This window comes from Glycine soja, chromosome 18 (genome assembly GCF_004193775.1).
Source record: "Glycine soja cultivar W05 chromosome 18, ASM419377v2, whole genome shotgun sequence".
Lineage (NCBI taxonomy): Eukaryota > Viridiplantae > Streptophyta > Magnoliopsida > Fabales > Fabaceae > Glycine > Glycine soja.
The window spans coordinates 13,417,648-13,435,037 of record NC_041019.1 but is presented as its reverse complement, the minus strand read 5'-3'; the positions used below and the strand labels follow the sequence as shown (position 1 = coordinate 13,435,037).

Sequence of the window (17,390 nt, the reverse complement as noted above, 5' to 3'; positions counted from 1 at the left end):
CAGACAGTGGGGAGACAAGCACTAACCTTAGGGCCAAAAGGAAATTGAGCAAACTGCACCATTTGGAGGATTTCATAACCACCTTTGCTCCTAAACGCTGAGTTGGCAGCCTGCTAGTGGAAAGTGAGGATACTTGTTTGCTACTGTTAGTTGCTATTCACGACTAAGTTTTATATTGAATATTTGCACAAAAATAGCACTATACCTCAAATATTTTCGTGTTTATTTTGATTTTATATAGTGGATACTCCCATTTTGTAAATTAATGTTGAAACCACTTCAATTTCAGGCTAAAAGAAGAGAAGGTTCAAGTAGTTGATGTCTCGCTAAGCGAGGCATATGCGCTTAGCGAGTGACATCCGCTAAGCCAGGCATACAACTCACTTAGCGTGTTGGGAAATCCTAGAAGAGGATCAGTTAGAGATGTGCTCGCACAGCGCACCGCAAGCTCGCCCAACAAGTAGGTTGTCTCTTCCCGCGCCCAGCTTGCTAAGCCAAAATTCACTTACTCTCGCTTAGCAAGTCAGTCTCACTAAGCGAGCCTTCAGAAGCTGAAACGTCCAAGTAGCCTTTAAAACACTGAAGTTGGTGGAAACTAAGAGAAGAGTCGAAAAACAGAGCCAAGGGAGAAGCCGAAGCTATAGAATTCAAGTCACCAAGAGAGCTTAGGTTAGAGGAGTGAGATTAGGGTTTTAGAGGTTGAAGGAGACATCCTCGACCCTTCTTTGCCACTTTCTTTCACTCACACTATGTTCTTCCTTGTATTGTAAGCTTATTTCTTGTAATGGAAGGCTAAACCTCTTGGTTGGGAAGTTCTGCTAAACCCTTAATGTAATATTCTTTCACTATCTATTTAATGTTGCTTTTCTATGTTCATTGCTTCTATCCATGCTTATTTTATATGCTTGTGGCTTGATCACCCATTTGTATGTATAGTTAGGATTTTTAGCATTGGAAAGTACTTTAAAACCTCAAAACTTGGTAGAGCAAGCTAGAAAACTGTATGTCTAAGAATGGAGTGCAGTGATCTAGTCCATATTATGTTGTAGACTAAATGTAACTCTTTTAGGCTGAGTTTGTTGAGGGATCAAGGACAAGGTTTAAAGAGAGTTAGACTCATTCACTGGAGAGATATTGGTTTGAGTAATTTCTCAGCATAAGAACACTAGAATAGCATTAGATAGAGAAAATTCCATAACAACATCAAGGAAAATTTAGTAGAACGACCTGACGCTTTTTACTTGACTGTTTTTACTTCTCAAACTTTAGATATTTAGTTTGTACTGAAATAGATTTTAGAACAAAATCCCAACTTGATATTTACTTGCTTTCAGTTTATACAAATGTTTGCTCACTGAATATACAGTTTTGAGTGAAACAAATTCACTGTGGATATGATACTCAGTCTTACCGTTTTAATATACTACTTGTGCGAATCGGTGCACTTGCCGAACTAGCAGCATAACAACTACCATAATCTTATTTTGTTATTCGGTTATTTGCATTTGTTGGCCTTTGCTCCTTAGGACCTGTAGAGGAATTATAATAAAAATTCAGCATTCATGTGCCTATATATACGAATGTAAGATGTAATGGAATGCAAGCAATATAATCAGAATTTTCCTCTCCTTAATCTCCCTTTTCTGGAGGTCTCCTAGTCCTCGAATTCTAGAAACCATAGAGCAGAATTTTTGCTCATAACAGAGTACTTCCATAATGATGTTGTATAAACTCAATTATACTAATAATTAATACTTCAAATATCATGAGAGCTCTGGCTTATCATATCAGAGCATGATTTTCACATTTCACTTATCCTCCACCACAAATCAAGAACATGTCAACTAGAGTAATATATTAAAATATAAAATGAAGTTCATAAATGCAACAAATCCAAAAAAATGGGTCGCTGAATGTTCTTTATATCTGTAAATGAATCCTAATTGGAGAAATTATTAATTTTCAATTGTGTTCTTTATAACCATGCAAATATTAACTTTCAATTGTGTTCTTTATAATTGTAACTACCATGAGTATATGAATCCGAATTGGAGAAATTATTACTAGGCTAACAAGAAGGAAAATGAAAATGTCTAATAACTTGCCCAAATATGTGGTAAGCCATGACACCCTCTCCAGCTTCTCTGCAAAAGTTGTCCTTGACATCTGTAGAGCAGTGTATATTAATTGAAAGATTCCGAAGTAGATTTGTAAATATAATTCAAAACAGTTAGAAATTTCAACAAGCAAACTGAAAAATATCCTATTTTATATACCAAATCCACTTCAGTATGAGGTTGGGCAGGAATGTGAATTAGCATACCATTCAACTTCCCAGATGTCATAGAACCCTTAGCTTCCAATTAGCATATCGATCATTACTATCAATACCATCATACCTATGTGGAAACTGGACATAGCAAACATGTTTTCCAAGGCTGGGATCCATCATAAAGCATATAACTTCCCTCAACACCTGCAGATACTCGAACCTGCAAGTTATATAAATCACCACCAGTGAGATGATTATGTTCGCAAACATGTGTGGAGATAAGGAAATAATTGCATTTTGAATGATCTAGAACATACACAGCAGAAAAGTACCTTATTCAAACTTGACTACTCACAGCCTTTGTCCGAGCAAAACAAAGGAATGAGATACTTGCTCTCAATATATATTATTTAAAAGGAGTGAAAAAAAATGGGACAAAGGCAGTATACTTAATTTAAAAGCTCATTTCGTTTTTACCCTTCAATTATCACTTTGACCCTTCTAGGTATACTACCAGCATTGCATGGCAATTAGTTCTTAGCATTAGACATTGGTCCATTCCCCCCTCGAATATGTGCTATCTGTAACCTTGTACTGTAAATGGTGAAAGGTTACAGTGAACTAGTATTCTTAATAGATGGTGTTTCGAGTCGTTGTTCGAAGGGACCCTTGGGAAGAAAATAGTGATGGTGTGATAAGGTGGTACGAAAGAAGCTCTTGGAAAAATGACGCAGTGATGTACGTGTATTACTGATTGATAATATCAGCAACTCTGTTCTCTATCTATTAGCATTACAAAGTAGAAGTTCCAAAATCAATGTACATGGTAATAGGCGGCCATTTGTGTCATTTTATTGATGGGCAGGCCTATGGTTTTTTGGTCAGAAATTTTATAGCGTAGGATGGAAGGAACATGACATCAGAGCTTCTAGAGCTTCTTTATTAGAATCAATTTTGGGTGGTTATTTAATTACTTTTTGTGCATTTTATAGTATCATATAGGATTCTAAGAATTTTTTTTAATAAGGTTAGATTCCACTTTGTGTTCTTAAGTTATTTTAATTTTGTGAATTTCATAATGAATTAATCTTATCAAACCTCACTTAAATATTTTATCAATCAGTTTGAGAGAAAGACATTAAAAAATATTTTTTTTTAAATGAGAATAGTTCTTAAAGATAAATTCAACCTAAGCTAATGATCTCCCGAGCATGTATAATAGGTTTGGTAAAACTTAAGAATCTAGATTGAGGATCCTGACAAAGATAATAGAGTAATAGGTGTAGTGTAATGTTGTTCTCACCACCATCACAAAGATAATAGAGTAATAAGTGTAGTATAATGTTGTTCTTACCACCATCACCATTGTGACTGCCCCATAAAATAAACACAATAAATAATGTTAGAAACCACAAGGTTTATTAGATAAAAATAGAAATGGATGAAAAAAATAATAAATATAATAATACTATGATCTGTAATTCCAATTTTGAGAGGAAAGATGGATAAAAAAATGGGAGTTGTGCAAGATGAAGTGTGGGAGTTGTTATTGATGAAAAACTATATATAATTTTTTTTATAAAAAAAAAGAGAAAATAATTAAATTAAAAATGAGAGAAAAGTTAAAAGAAACGGTCATGTTTCATTTTTACCCTTAACTAAAAACATGAATTTATTTACAAAGATAATTATACATGGCATAAACGTCTTGTACAAAGAGAAACCAAAAAGAAGTTACAAGAAGTAGTTGACTATTTTCATTTTCATATAAGATAATTATTCTCATAGATAGAGACTATATATAAAGAGAGAGAAGAAAGTGATATAGTAATAACTTTAAAAGAATTAATCCTCATTTTTACTATTTATTCTTTTGACATCTAAGTATTAAGATTAGCTACTCTATTTTTGTGAATATCAAGATTAAATGCTCATTATAACCATTAGCTTTATAAAAAAAAATGAATGATGAGACTAGAGAGTAATTATAAATATATATGAGAATTGTTATCTTATATAAGAATAATAATGACTAATATCAACTATTAGATTAAAATGAAAGAGTCTTATTAAAATACTTTAAATTCAAATTAAAATATCATGTAACAATAAAATCTCTAATAGATTTACCCAAAAAAAAATTAAATCTCTAAAAAATCTAAATTATTACATCTTAAAATCATTAGTATAATCGTTATTGTTACGGTCATCATGATTATCATCAGAACTACTGATATATATATATATATATATATATATTCTTTTGTCCTATGTATAGAGATCTGAAAAAAATTTGTTTAATTTCATTGTGATTTTAGCGTCGTGCAGGTACAAAATATTCATATTTATATATTATATGTAAAGGTTGAATAATCATTAGTTGATTTAATTATCAAAGAACGAGCCAGTTATTCACAAGAATTAGTTTCTTTCATGCATTTTTGTATACTGTTTCTGTTAACTTTTTTCACACATCTTAGCAATGTCTGCTTCCAATAATGATAAGAAAACAATGAATACTCTCAACAATGATCAAAATCAAGAAACAATGAATACTTCAAGCAAAGGAATAGCTACTTCCAAAAATCTTATGGAAGAGTAAGTAAAAATTCTCCATTGTTCACAAGAAAATATTTTATAACATTAACATTTCTTTAATCATTTTAACATATACATTTTGCTCAATAACCTTTCTCCAATATTGGATGAAAAAATCATCAAGGTTCGAGCTTGAAGAATTTGTGAGACTCGATCTTAGCATCTATGAGAAGAAAGATTTTATTAGCACCGATATGCTGTTAATTGATGAGGAGGTTTCAAATCTTATTCTAATCTTTAGTTGCACTATAATAATATAATATATTTTTTATGTTAATTTTTTATAATGTTCAGCCGGTAGATCAAGATTTTAGCTAGTTGAACAACAACTATTGATTTGATCCAATATAATTTAACAATAATGCATAATTGAATTTTAATTGATAATTAAGCATATAAACTAAGAAATGTTAATGCATGTTTTAATTTGTGTTATGCATAGTGAATTTCAATACATATATTTTACTTTGTCTTAGTTTCCTTTTTTATACTTTTTATTTTCAATTATTAATTTTAATTATGAAACTTTTTAACATTGAAAATTTATCAATATAGCTACTTTAAATTTCAACAATATTTATTTATTATTATATTGTTATTATTCAAATAGAGGTAAAGTGATTATCTCGGTAATTAATTAAAAAAAAGGTAACAATTACTAAAATCAAGTGCTGAGATAACTTCAATAAGTAGTAAGTACTGAAATTAAAAACAAGGAACAAATAATAATAATAATCTGTAACTATAGTCAATCACAAGATTTTATGATTTTTTAATCTTAATTCAAAAATTAAATAATATAAATATAAATAGTTATAAAATATTCAAAAATAGTATAATTATTGTTAATGATGTTGTCTTTTTGGATTCACTGATATTTCTTATAAAAAGATAATTCTAATAATAATTAAATAAAAAGATATAAATTCTAAAATATACAATATATTTTTATAGAAAATAACAATAATAATAATTACTACCTCTACCCCACAATAAGTGTCATTTGATTTTTAAATGTAACATTAATTATTCTTTTTCACTAATATCCTAATAAATGTTACTTTAGTTTTTAAGTCTAATAGTATTAACATTATTATATTTCATCTAATTAATAAGGTTAGTTTTGTAAAATTATTGTTTTTTAATCTATTTATTAACCTTTTCAAATTGGTATAAAATAAATTAAGATGACACTCATACGAAGGATGTATTATTATTCCTAGCGGAAATAGAGGTACTACCATATTTGTGTATCCATATTTTTATTGTGCTAAAGTTTATACAATTTACCTTATTATTGGGTTATAGTATAAAGAAATGTGATTATTGTAAACATAGATATAAAAAAGAGTCATAAATATAACAGAAACACACATGCGTTGTGGTATGTCCATATTTCTATTTCGCAATTTTCACTAAAATTGAAATATTTTTCTTATTATTGAGTTATGGTATGCTATAAAAATCTGATTATTATATACATAGATATAAAAAAGTAATAAATATTAAGTAAATTAGTCTTCTTGATCCTCTTATTTACTATGTTCAATTTGCTCCCTTATCTTTAATAGGTTTAGTTAGTCCTCTTTATTCTAAGAAATTAAATTTAGTTTCTTTATTTTTACAAGTTTCAACTTGGTTTCCTCTGTAACATGAATTTAATTTGGTCTTAATTCGCTATGTTAGCTCCAAACATTTTAAAAAATACAGTTAAATTTGATTTAAAATATAAATAAATTGAATGATTGTTTTTAAAAATAAAAAGATTAACTTAAATATATTTTAAAAACAAGGACCTAATTAAAACTCATAACAATAAAAGAACAAAATTAAACCTAATAAATGAATTGATTGATTTCTTTCTTGAAAATTTATTCACAACAATGTTGTTTTTCGATGGGATACATAGAGTAGTTTTGTTTTTTTTTTTTTTTTCAAGATATGAAGAATGTAACCAACTGTTGTTTACAATCTGTCATGTCTTTTATATTAAATTCTAAATTAGCTCATTGCTCTATTCTTGTTTTTTGATTTTTTTTAATAAATTTGACATTGGTTGTTTGATTTTATTTTTAAGATTCTAAAATGCTATTATTTACACATTGTCAATTTTTTTAAAAATAAATTATTGTTATTGTTTTATCTTATTTTTAAAATTCCAAAATAATATTAGTTAAAAAATGACAACCTTTTAACTTTAAAATTTCAACTCAATAGTCGTTTTGTATGTTGTTAACCTTCTAAAATTCTTGGTCTCCACTACACTATTTGCGCTGCACTCTTTGCGGCTTTTTCTTTGAACGGTCTAGTTTTCTTTGTTTTTTAAGTTTAATTTAAATCAAATAATTACATAATCTGCTTTGCTGAAAAAAAAAAAGAAAAAAAAACTGCTTGTTTTTTTTTAACAGAAAGTAACGTTTTTTAAACAATAACTGAATTAAAAAAAGAGATAACATTTTTTATTCAAAAAAATTACTGAATTACAAAATGATAACTGTAATACCTTCAATTTAACTCGAAGTAAAAATAATATCAAGATCCAAATTCCTCCCGCAATCAAATTTTTTACAAATCGAATAGGATTTAATGATGATAACTTGAAAGATTGTTAATTGTTGATAAGATAAATAATAAAATCTAAATTAACAATTTGAAAATTTTGTTACAAATTAAAATTGCAATCTTTACTTTCTAAATAAAAATTAGAAAATCCATTATTAAAAAGTTGGTTTAAAATTATATTATGTTTCAAACGTTTTTTTTTTAGTTTTGTAAAATTTATTGTGGTTTCTATTCTTTATGACATCCAACATCCATCGCTATTTAATTATAGTTTTGGTAATACAAGTATACATGATTAAATAAACTAAAATTATACACATAACTAATAAATGATGTTTTTCCCACCTAATAAGAATATAATAAGATCTTACTATACGGGATAAAGAATGTCAAATACAATTCTTAATCTCCTTATATGTCAAACCAAGTAGTCTTGAGAAAATCTTGTAAACCAATAAAAAAGAGAAATTGAGATGGGTAACGATTCATTCACAAAACACATATGTTGTATTTGTATCCTTGGCTGGAGGCCTCTTATGGCCTAAATTGTTACATATCATCTAGTGTTTTATTTTCATTTTGTACATGATAATTTCATTCAGTGCCCTGCTGAAAAGCTCACACCTTTCTATCATCGGATATATTCTTGACTATAAGATTGAGCTCATTGAGCTTCACAAAATACTGCACTTTTTAGGCTCTGAACTCAATCAGACCTGAAACAACGAATAGAAGGGGAAGCGGCGTTGCAAAGGGGAGGCAGGAAAGAGATTTTTTTGTAAAATAAATCTGTAATTAGTAAGAAATTTGGTTCCATCTAAATATTCACCATAAAGTGATCCAAAAAAAATACATTAACATTTTATTCCTTTACTTTATTGAGTATTACATTTCTCACATTACAAATCATTTCAAAATCCACCACATTCATCACAACTGGTTGAATTTATTGTGTCTCGGCAACTAATTTAGCTCATTTTGAATTTTTAATCACTTCATCTTCACAGCCAGTTTGTCGAAGTGTAGTGTTTTGAATGAGACTGGCAGACCAGTTTGTCAACATAAAACTGGGATTTTGGCAAAAGGATCATCTCAAATTTTGCTAAAGGCACTTAATTTGACTCTTGATAACGGTAGATATCAGAGCTTAAGAGCATATATAGTTCTTTGAAGAGATAAATCAGAATTCCAAAAAGGACAAAACAATGAAGTCTTCGTATCTTATTTCCCATGGAAACTTAAGGCATGTAAGCTAGATAAAGATACATTTTGTACTTGGTTCCCCTTCCAAGCCCCAACAACCTAAGGAGCCTCCACTTGAAGGCAATTGATGATATCAGCATACAAAAAAGTACAAAAATTTGCTCAAGAACAGGCATGGTCAAAAATCAAGGTCAAGAATCATCTAGATTGGAATCAAATTGAATAGTAGCAAAGAAAACTAATACGTGGAGCTGATCACTCTGATATCCATATATGTATATCAACTAGAGGTTTTTAAGAATATTTCTCTAGACCAAACCCAGCTCTAGTAAACCTCAAATCTCCATTTGACATTGCTTGACTCAACTTTGCAAGCATTTGTGTTGCAAGGAACAGAATTGTCTTCAAAGGACCTAATCACATTTCACCTTATTCATCTATCTTTTGATTGCTTCAGAAAATTTGGAATGCTTGAAAGTTGGTTTCCAGAAGTGAGATGTATGCTTGAGGCACTCCAAGATAGATTCTAAATAACATTTCGTGTTTAGAATCAACTTAAACTAACATTGCTGTAGTCTAGAACACTTTAGTTCAGAATGATTGAAAGAGATATTGCTTTTGGGAAGATATATATAACCAAATTGTGGATAGCAGACAAATACAGACATGCTATTTCGATTCTTCTGACATAAGGAAGATATATCATTTGACTTCAAAATCAAATTGCTGTCTCACACTCAGGTACCAAATATGCAATTAAGATAAAGCAGGTGTCAAATCCAGGTAAGGGAGATCAGAGCAAAAATATTAACATATCAAGTCATCAGTACAGAGCTAAGATCCCTAATAACATATTTCCATACAAAAGTACTTCTAAAAATTCAGTTCTGATAATCACAGATCTCACCTATTTTGAACTTGAAGCATAATGATCTTAGATGTCCTCGCAACATAAAAAATGAATTATTATAAAAGAACAACCTTTGTTTATGAAAAGAACAATGGGGAAGAGAAAATGTTACACTTGCTTTCCAGTAGCTAATCCAATATTTCACTACAAACAATATCAATATCATAACACTCATTACCCATAAGGATAAAAAATTAAAAATCATTTGGATGTATCCATGATTTCACATAAAAGTATGCACTAAAAGAAATTTGACAGGTAAGCAAACAAAGTGACGACGGAGGAAAGTGAACTGCAGGTCTAATTAATACCCCCCCCCCCCCCCCCGGTTAATATTCTCATCTTCCATGGTTAATCCACCAGAGTTGCTTGCATCAGTATCCAGCAGAAAAATAAAAACTAACTCTACCTGAGTGCATTCCAATCCAGTTTCTATCAGCCTCCAAACCCCATAAATGTTTATGAAATTTGAACAGGTTAAGTTAGTGGGTAAACCAAGATTCATAGGCTAAGATGCAGTACAAGAATAATCATTCCAAAGCCCCTGATGATCCACAAGACTTTCACTATTATCGGGTAGTGATAGTCAAATGTACACTTACAAGTTACAACCTTATCCACATGTGTAGAAATCGTTTAGACCATAACCTGTTGTCACTAAAAAAGGTCACCAAATGACAAGCTTACCATTGAAAACATAGAAACCTGGAAGTCAATCTTAAGAATGAAATAAACAGTTCCTGAAGAAAACCTTCATAAACGATAAAACACTAGGCACTCTTTTTGGTGTCAAGAAGAATAATAAATCAACCACGATCCCACAAATAAAAAATTATCAGTAAGCAGATTTAACTAAAGGAGCATTGAATCAGTATGCTATAAATATGACTCAAACCACAAACTCCCTCTATGGCTCTACCCCAAAACGTACGACTCAAAATCAAGGAAAAGAAATAAATCAACCATGATACCACAATTCAAAATCACTAGTAAGTGGACTCAGCTAAACGACTACTGAATCAGTATGCTATCAATCAGACTCAAACTACAAACTTCCTCTACCCCAAAACCTACAGCTCAAATCTTCAAGCACAAAATGGAAAATTGAGGTCAAATTCAATCATAGCAACGTGATGAACAACAACTGAACAATTGAACAGTTAAGAGTCAGCAGAAACCTTTACAATCTACAGCACCGAATCCAGGTGATCAACGTGCCCTTTATACACCTCCATAAGCCCCGGTACACGATCCTGGAACCGCCCCACAAACTTCTCCAAAAACAACTTCTCGGTGATCAAAATAGCCGAGCTAAGCCGTGAGTCACTCTTCACCAGCCCCCTCTCCTTCAACACCTTCATAACGCGAGACCGCGGCATAATTGTCTTCTCCAAGTTGGGGCTGAGAACCCCCGGAGTCCGAAAAATATCCTCTGCAGGCCACCCCATATCCTTAACCAAAAACCTCATGGTCCTCATGACCTTATCCTCCGACATCAACATACACTGAGGGTACCTCCTGAAGGCACAAAGACACATCTCATTAGACCAACCCCACCTCTCATAAACCTCCACCCTCTTCTCCCAAGCCTCCTTGCTAGTCCCAACCACCACCTTCACCGCCTCCACAAACATGGTTTTCATCGGATCAAACCCGAATTTCACCACCTTCTCCACAGCCTCCACGAATTTCGTGTGCTCCACACACACCACACCGAGGTGGTTGCACACCAGGTGGGCAATGGGGCCCTGCGGCACCCCTACACCTCTTAGGTGCTCCACGTTGGGGATCAAATGGTTGATCAAGCCACGGCCGGTGAGGCACCAGGGAACACGTTTTAAGGCCAAAACAACCTTGTCTCTGTCTCTGAGGACAGTGCTGAGGATGTTGTAGCGCGGAACAAGGCAGTACTTGAGGCTGCCTTCCAAGAGGACGGAGTTTCCGATGAGGAGTTTGGGGAGGTCGGAGGTGGAGAGGCCGATGGAGAGGAAGAACTGGAGCTTGGGCAGAATGGTCTTTTCGGGTTTGATCTTGAGGACTATGGGGAAGCGTTTGACAAGGAGGGACAACTGGAGTTCGGAGAATCCGAAGGTTTTGAGGAGGTTAAGGACGGCGTTAGGCTGATCGGGGGATTTGAGGTGGACCCTTTTAGAGAGCTTGAGGGCCCACGCGGGGGACAGGTTGCAGGTGTTGATGAGGTAGGAGAGGGTGAAGTTAGGATTTTTGGTTTGGGATTTGGATTTGGATTTGGAAGAAAAGGGGTTGAGGAAAATGGATGGTTTGTGTTGTTGTTGTTGTTGTTGCAGTAAAGAAGAGAAATGGGTTCGGGTGGTGATGAATGGAAAAGAAGGGGCTAGTGTTGAAATCAGAGATCTTTGCTTAAGCAAGGTAAGCATCATTTTTTGGTTGAGTAGGTTTCAGCTTTCAGATGCTGTGATTGCAATTGCATGACACATTACGAGGAGAGTCCCATTTGTGGGTTGCACAACACAACGGTGAGTTGTTCGATCACCTGTAAAGAAATCGGGTTATAGAGGAGTCATTGGAACCCCCTCCTTAATATTAATTTTTTCTTAGCAGTTCTTTTTGGATATGTACATTAATAATTTAAAAATAAATAACTAGATTTATAATAATTTTTTTAATAGTGAAAATAATGATTAAAGTATTTGTATAACTCTCATAATTTTATATTTTTCAATCATTTTTAACATCACATTCCTTTGAAAACATTTTGATTGAAATTTAAAAGAAATAAAAAATTTTAATGAGTCACACTCCTTATTTAATAACTCTCGTAGTTTTTCTATTTTTTTTAATAATTTTTAACCAATAGTAAAGTGTATGTTAATAAGAGTGTGTTACTAACATTCTTGTTAAAATTAAATTCGTTTTGATGCAAAAGCTACAAGAGTAGTTACAAATTAGATCCAATGATAATCACGTCTGACCAAGTTAAAATTCGCATTTGATGGCTACAACCATGAAATAATAGCACATGTCTAAACTTCATTCAAAACCCATATTAACATGAAAACTACTATTGCGTGTGCTGATAGACACAAGTTGAGGGATTGTAGGAGGTGGTTCCAAACATACACAAAGAACATTTGTATATAAATTGTCATACATTCCAATGAACACAAAAGCGTGTTTTTGGAAGGATTCAATGGAATAGACATTTAGTGTCTTCAAATGTAAATTCAGACACAAATTTAGAGGGTGTTTGTTTTTACATTTAAGTTTCAAATGATTGAATGTTCATTGAAATTGTATGAATTAAAATAAATACAAACTCACGAAGAGTTTGTGTTGATGAGTAGAGAGGAGGAGGAGGGAAGGTTTATGTTGTTGGGAAGGTTTTTCACATTCATGTATAGTTTTCCAATTATTTCAGGATCACTAATAGTGCGGTTCAAGCCGAACTGTTAATATAAAATGGTTAGTTTGATTTTTTTCTTTGAGAAAAAAGTTTTTTGCATGGCCCTAATTGAGAGTTTTTCAAAGTTTGGTTCAAGCCTGCATCTTTTTCAGAGACAGTCTATAAAAGTCACTCATGGTTTAGACTGTTATTCCAAGTAGGGGTTCCAACATTACTTTAAGCACATTTTAAAGGTTCAAATTTGAGTTACATAATTCACAAAATTTCTAGAGGCTAGAACTGTTGTGTATATATACAGTTTGGAAAGAGAGGCATCAAATAGAATTCTCAATGCATAGTTCAAACTAGCAAGTTCTTGAAAACTAGAAATAATAGAAACAAAATTCGTTATATAACAAAAAAAAATATCTACAAAATTGAGTAATCAAAGAGAAGAAAACAGCAATTGATTCTGAATAAGAAAACAATCAGTCCTATTAAATCTCAAATTTATTTACATTGTATATACCAGATTACAACCAGTGCTAAAGCACAAGATTTTGCATTCATTGTGGAGTCAACAACAATTATTACAACACCATACTCAACATAACAGGATGACCATCACAATTTTATAAGGACTGACTTATAAGGTAAGTGACCCTCCACAATTTTTTATTTTTTATTTTTTGTTAGGAAATACTTGAGAAGGCTAGAATATATTTTGATCATACATATCAAGTCCATCGACTACATACCAGAAGGAATCAGAAATGAGTTCTATATCTGTAATCAACAAAACAATTTAGCAGAAAACACAGGAAATATTAATAGGCATAACCATTAGGCCTAAGAAATGATAGTGTGAGTATAAGAGGTTCAAAGAATAGATAAAAATAAATTATTGGAATGTTGTCACTAGCAAGACATAAGGAAACAAAAATTAAAAAATAACGAGGAACAACTAAAGTAAGGAAGCTGTAGCTAACATTTGTAAGCTTTAGCTTTCCAAAATCAATTTAATTCATTATTAGAAATGTCATCAATTTATTATCTTAATGTCCGTAATCAGTGAATAGTATAATGGAAACTGGCATAAAGAAGAATGCAAGATTATTTTACCAAATTATTGAAAAGTTCAAATGTTCAATCAATTTGAAACTAAGTACAAAGTTCACAAAGAAAGACAATAGGTTAAATAATGGTCGACATCTAAGAGCACGTACTCAAACTATGTAAATCATAACATCTAACAGAAAATAGAGCTTCAAAATCAGTGTATCAGAAACTCATTGTAAACATTTCAAAGCTTAAAATAAATTATCATCCTCTGAAATCAGTTCAAATCATGCAAGCTGCCAATACCATCACCAAAACTACCACTCACCACAATCACATAGTGTATACAAAAAAATTATAGAATATAACCGCTATCAATCTTTCCCAATATGTTACTAGATAAAATTATTAGCATGTTTAGATTACACGCAAGAATCAATTCTACCCTATAAAATAATGGTGATACCATGGAAAAGTATAAGCAACTATTTGTGGTTTTGCCTTCACCATGGAAAAAGTAGCTGTTCCTAGTAAAGGACAGTAGGAAAACATTAACATCAGAAAGGACCAAAGTCATTAGCATAGGACCAATATTAGCATCAAGTTTCCCCTTGTATTTCATACACACAGAGAGCTGTAGGTCTTATTTGGTCCGCATCACCCTTTGGGATTTAAAGGGTTAACATCTTGGCCCGTGACATCTATAATTAAAGCAGCCCCTAAAGCTAAATAAAGTTCTGCAAATTTGAAAATGAAAGTGCACCATGCCATTAGCTATAGCTTTTGGCTTAATGGAAAGGGCTGGATCCAAACTTTGATCATAAAAGTTGATGCTATTAAATCCCTTAGTGCATTGTTCTTAAATATCTACAATTCTTCATTATTTATACAGAGTTACGGACTTTGATTACCAATATTATTTGCCAAAGTGACCTTCCCCTATTTTCTAGTTGATCCCACAAATAATCTAAAAATCTGCTCAGAACTCAGATCCAAAGGACAGAATTCTCCTTCTAAGCCTTTCCCCTTAGTTGTCAGTCCTCAAATGATCACAAAATACAATACCCACTCATCTAAACTCTCCCCCAATTTAAGCGCTAATTCCAATTTTTTACAACTTTAACTGCTAAACTATTCTAACTAACTACTCTCAGGAACTATCAAAATCATAAAGATTACCAGCGGTTGACAAAATTTCAAATCTAAACGTATCAATGAGTCCATGTAACAGTATGCACTAACAGGTTATAGGGACAGTTTTATGTTAAAGGAGCTACATGATAGTAAGAAATCTTAATAAATTCATTTATTAAATAATGAAAATGGTAGCACGACTAAATGCAATTTGGTTCAAAAAGAAATAAACTTTGATAATTGATTCCCTCTGCATGCTTTAATAAAAAAGGGGCTCCTAACAAGACATTTTATATAGTTTATGGTAGTTTGAACTATGTAACATGCCTATCAAATGTCAGTTTTGTTTAAAATGAAAAGTATAGTATGGTTATGTGATAACAGAACGAACCTCAGATGAAACAAATGTTTCCCATAATAGATAAACACGTTTAAAACAAAAAAGGTAGAGATAAAGATAAATTTAATCAGAATTACCCCATAATAGAACGAACCTCAGATGAAAATCATCAGTAAGTAGATTCATGCACTTCGTTATAAAATTAATAAGATAAAGTAAATGAAACTCAAAGTTTAATTTAGCACTAAAAAACAAAAAGAAGTTGAAAGTTAGGACTAAAAACCTTCAAAGACTATATTTCATTCTGATTATTGATCAACCCTTTGTAGACATCAGATAAATGAGGCAAATCATCCCGAAATTTGATGACAAATTTCTTCAGAAAGTTTTTCTCATTTATGCAAATAAAGGAACCGAAGTGAAAATCATTCCTAAGCAGATTATTTGATTGCAAGATTTTAATTACTGAGAATCTAGGGATAATCCTCTTCTCCAAGCTGTAAGATAGAACAAGAGGATAATCAGCAATATCTTCTGATGGCAAACCCATATCCTTCACTAGGAAACTCATTTTTTTTGTATATGTCTCCTTTGACAACACCATAAAAAAGGGAAACTTGCCAAATGCTCGAAGAGCTATTTTGTAGCTCCAGCCCCACCTCTCATAAACCTCAAATTTTGAATCCAGCATTGCTTTACTAGTAGATAAAAGCAAATGGACAGCCTGCACAAAAGATACTTTCAAAGGATCACACCCAATTTCCTTAGCAGTCTTGACAGCTTCCACAAATTTGGAATGCTTCCTATATGCTGCACCAGGAAAATGGCCCATCAAGAGAGAGATGGAAGTTTGAGGCACACTAGATTGCCTCAAAACCTTAATGTTTGGAACAAAGTTATTCATCATGTCACCATATGTAAGACAAAAAGCGGTAATTTTCAAAGATCTAACAACTTTCTGATCATCGCCGACTATATCACGCAGGATCTCATAGCGGGGGATGAGGTAATTTTCCAAGCTACTCTTCAAGATAACATAGTTACGAAGTAGGATCTTTGGCATGTCAGTGTTGGAAACCCCAATAGAACGGAAGAACTTCAGTTTAGGCAAAAGGGTTTTCTCTGCCTTTATAATAAGAACTTTGGGATATTTCTCAACGAGTTTTGCAACCTGGATTTTGGACAAACCATAGTTGTTGAGAAGATCAAGAACAGCATTTGGGCCATGTGCGTTTTTCAAATTGACCCTGTTGGAGAGCTCCTTGGCCAGTTTTGGGGACACCCCACATGAGTTAATGAGGTAAGACACAGTAAAGGTGTCACCTTTGTGGTGGTTTCCATCTGATTCAGAATCAGAAGAGGTGCCTGAAGTGAGTGAAGTGAAGGAAAAAGGGAAAGCATTGTGTTTGTGTTGCAGAAGAGAACCCAATTGAATATGGGTAGTGCTTTGGCGTGCGAATGATGATGATGCAGTTAATCTTGCCATTTGAAAAAAATTAGGCATCATTTACTCACAGATATGTAGGCTCCACTCTGAGTTTCAGACTATTGGCATAGCACGTGAAAGCAGGGTATGCGGTTCAACGCTGCAACCACTTCCTCTTCCTCGCAAAGAATCTTGACAATGTTATACTTGCAAATGACAGCGTTTGCCGTAGGGATTTTGGGAATGTGAGAACTGGAAAACGCCAATGTTACCTGCTTTAAAAGTTGTGAAACCCAGGCCGGGATCATGGATCACTGGTCCAATCCATGGGTCAGTATTTGACCTGATTTGACATGATATATATTAAAAAATTTAAAATTATATATATATTTATTATATTTAAATATATAATTAATATTATTTTATTAAGAAAAATTTATTCATATTCCTAAATTCAAAATAACTATTGAAGTATTATAATTCAAAAAGACAATTACGCAAATTCATAATAAATTTTAAAATGAA

The 17,390-nt window shown here is 32.3% G+C and overlaps 2 protein-coding genes across 3 annotated transcripts; both read right to left on the bottom strand.

The window, feature by feature from the left end:
• Window positions 1-8,268: 8,268 nt before the first annotated feature.
• Window positions 8,269-12,093, bottom strand: LOC114396707 (transcription termination factor MTERF6, chloroplastic/mitochondrial-like). Of its 2 annotated transcripts, none has more exons than XM_028358829.1 (2): window positions 10,724-12,093; window positions 8,269-9,371 (listed from the first exon to the last, which is right to left on the bottom strand). In XM_028358829.1, the coding sequence occupies exon 1, from the start codon at window positions 11,942-11,944 to the stop codon at window positions 10,733-10,735; it is 1,212 nt and encodes a 403-aa protein (XP_028214630.1). In that variant the 5' UTR covers window positions 11,945-12,093; the 3' UTR covers window positions 8,269-9,371; window positions 10,724-10,732. The 2 variants fall into 2 exon arrangements, with proteins under 2 accessions (XP_028214630.1, XP_028214631.1); XM_028358830.1 differs by having other exon boundaries at window positions 8,269-9,161.
• A 3,562-nt stretch (window positions 12,094-15,655) lies between these two features.
• LOC114395318 (transcription termination factor MTERF2, chloroplastic-like) lies at window positions 15,656-17,183 on the bottom strand. The gene has a single exon (XM_028357064.1). The coding sequence runs from the start codon at window positions 16,944-16,946 to the stop codon at window positions 15,732-15,734; it is 1,215 nt and encodes a 404-aa protein (XP_028212865.1). The 5' UTR covers window positions 16,947-17,183; the 3' UTR covers window positions 15,656-15,731.
• Window positions 17,184-17,390: the final 207 nt, after the last annotated feature.

What these genes read in the sequence shown, in the direction of transcription:
- LOC114395318 (XM_028357064.1), bottom strand. Translation starts at nt 16,946, where the DNA reads ATGATGCCTAATTTTTTTCAAATGGCAAGATTAACTGCATCATCATCA.
- LOC114396707 (XM_028358829.1), bottom strand. Translation starts at nt 11,944, where the DNA reads ATGATGCTTACCTTGCTTAAGCAAAGATCTCTGATTTCAACACTAGCC.